This window comes from Medicago sativa, chromosome 3, assembly GCF_051527215.1.
Source record: "Medicago sativa cultivar Bolivia chromosome 3, Bolivia_mono, whole genome shotgun sequence".
NCBI classification, from domain to species: domain Eukaryota; kingdom Viridiplantae; phylum Streptophyta; class Magnoliopsida; order Fabales; family Fabaceae; genus Medicago; species Medicago sativa.
Genome location: NC_140751.1, coordinates 64,286,426 through 64,288,238, shown reverse-complemented (window position 1 = coordinate 64,288,238; position 1,813 = coordinate 64,286,426). Strand labels below are relative to the sequence as shown.

The 1,813-nt window shown below is 37.4% G+C and overlaps 1 protein-coding gene across 1 annotated transcript; it reads left to right on the top strand.

The window, feature by feature from the left end:
- The first annotated feature begins 744 nt into the window (after window positions 1-744).
- LOC146939125 (uncharacterized) lies at window positions 745-1,116 on the top strand. Its single transcript, XM_085749736.1, has one exon. The coding sequence runs from the start codon at window positions 745-747 to the stop codon at window positions 1,114-1,116; it is 372 nt and encodes a 123-aa protein (XP_085605862.1).
- The last annotated feature ends 697 nt before the right edge of the window (window positions 1,117-1,813 follow it).

The following is a 1,813-nucleotide window of genomic DNA, read 5'->3' as shown; positions in this document are numbered from 1 at the left end:
TTAAAGCTCATTACATAGAATTATTAAAACACCTAAAGCTAATTTATTAGCGGGGTAAAACTAAATATGTAGCACAAGAAGATGTGGGGGCTGAGGTAAGGTTTGTTCCTTTCAATGGAGAAAGACACCTTGATTGTCAATCTTACACCAAATCAACCCAACCTTGTACCCAGACAGACCGTGCTTCTTTGCAGCGCGTTGTCTTCCCCATTGACCGTTCATACAATCCCTGAGTTTCCAAAGTAGCATCTTTTTATGAAAGGCCACCGATGGAATAACATTTTTGTAGAAGGAAGAGGAGGAGAGAGTGTGAGATGATTGTGTGAGAAATAGTGAAAATTTGGAGGCTATTTATAGGAAAAAGTTGTGCATAGAGTGTAACTTTCCATAATGGTGAGTTAAAAAACGTGTTTCAATTAATGCTGGTAAAAACCTTCGAAAACGTGTTTTATGTGGTGCAGACCACCAACCAAAGAAACCGACTTGGTTCGGATTAATATAATCCGATGTCCTTCCATGGGTTTTCAGATTATGTAATCTGAATTTATTCGACACTTAAAAAAATGAAGGATACGGTGTACTTTATGTAAGTTGAGGGACATTTCAGATTATATAATCCGAAACATGTTTTTTTTTCCTATGGTCTACATTGCACCGACAATTTCTGTGGTCCAGGACGCCCAAAGACCTCTATAAATAAGTGTCCTTGTTTTCATAACCAGAAACCACACCAAAAAAAAAAACATGGAAAACTCTGTCTTTCATCCGAACACCAAGCTAGTTGCAGTTTACTACAACGGGGGAAAACCACCCCATCTGTTTAGGATTCCCACTGATATTACCCTCTCTGGGTTGAAGGGTCAGCTGAATCAAATCAACCTCGAACTTAACTACAGAGACACACGGAGGGTCGATGGTGTTGAGTCTCGACGTCCATCGACCGACTCAGCCGGGAGTGTGCGGTTCAGCCAGATGAAGCTCATGAACGACGACGTGAGAACCATGTTCTTGATCTTTGGTCAGAACAGTACTAGAGGGTCGATCGAGTTGGGCGCTTTGTTGATCAGATCTGTTGAACATATTCAACAAAGTTCGATCCGGCCTAGGAACTACTGAAGAGATCAGGGCACTAATAGACGCACCACATGAAGACATTAATTTAGATGATATGTGATTATGTGCTATGTTTTATTTAATTACGTGTTTTATGTTGTTTTTATTATGTGTTTTATGTTATTTTTATTACGTGTTAGTAATATGTTGCTAAATTAAGTTGTTGAAAATATTCGTTATGTTAAACTATATGCCAAAGATGTTCATTTAAACGCTAAAATAATCCGAATTCAACTCAATTTAACTAGGGTGTAAGTGAATTCGGATTATATAATATGAATTCCTTCAGCATTGGATTCTTTTGTATAGTTCACATTGCACCGACAGTTTTTGTGGTCCACAACGTCCAAAAATCTCTATAAATAAGTGTTTCCCGATTTTCATTATCATTTCCAGCAAAACACACAAACAAACCAAAAAAATAATGGAAATTTTTGTCATTGTGCTGAGGATCTTTCTCATGGTGTCGCAAATATATATCTCTCTATTTGACAGCATGATGAAGATCTTCAACATGTTGTCAAAATTATATAGATAGATAGATACAAAGAGGTTATAACTCTTTATTTGTCAAAAATACCAAGAGGTTGCTATGAGGTAGATCTTGGTGCCTTGGCGATATAAATATCTCAGTTGGCAAGGCAGCATGATCTAACTCAAAACAATCCTCTTGAAACACCTTGTCATTCATCGTTATGTT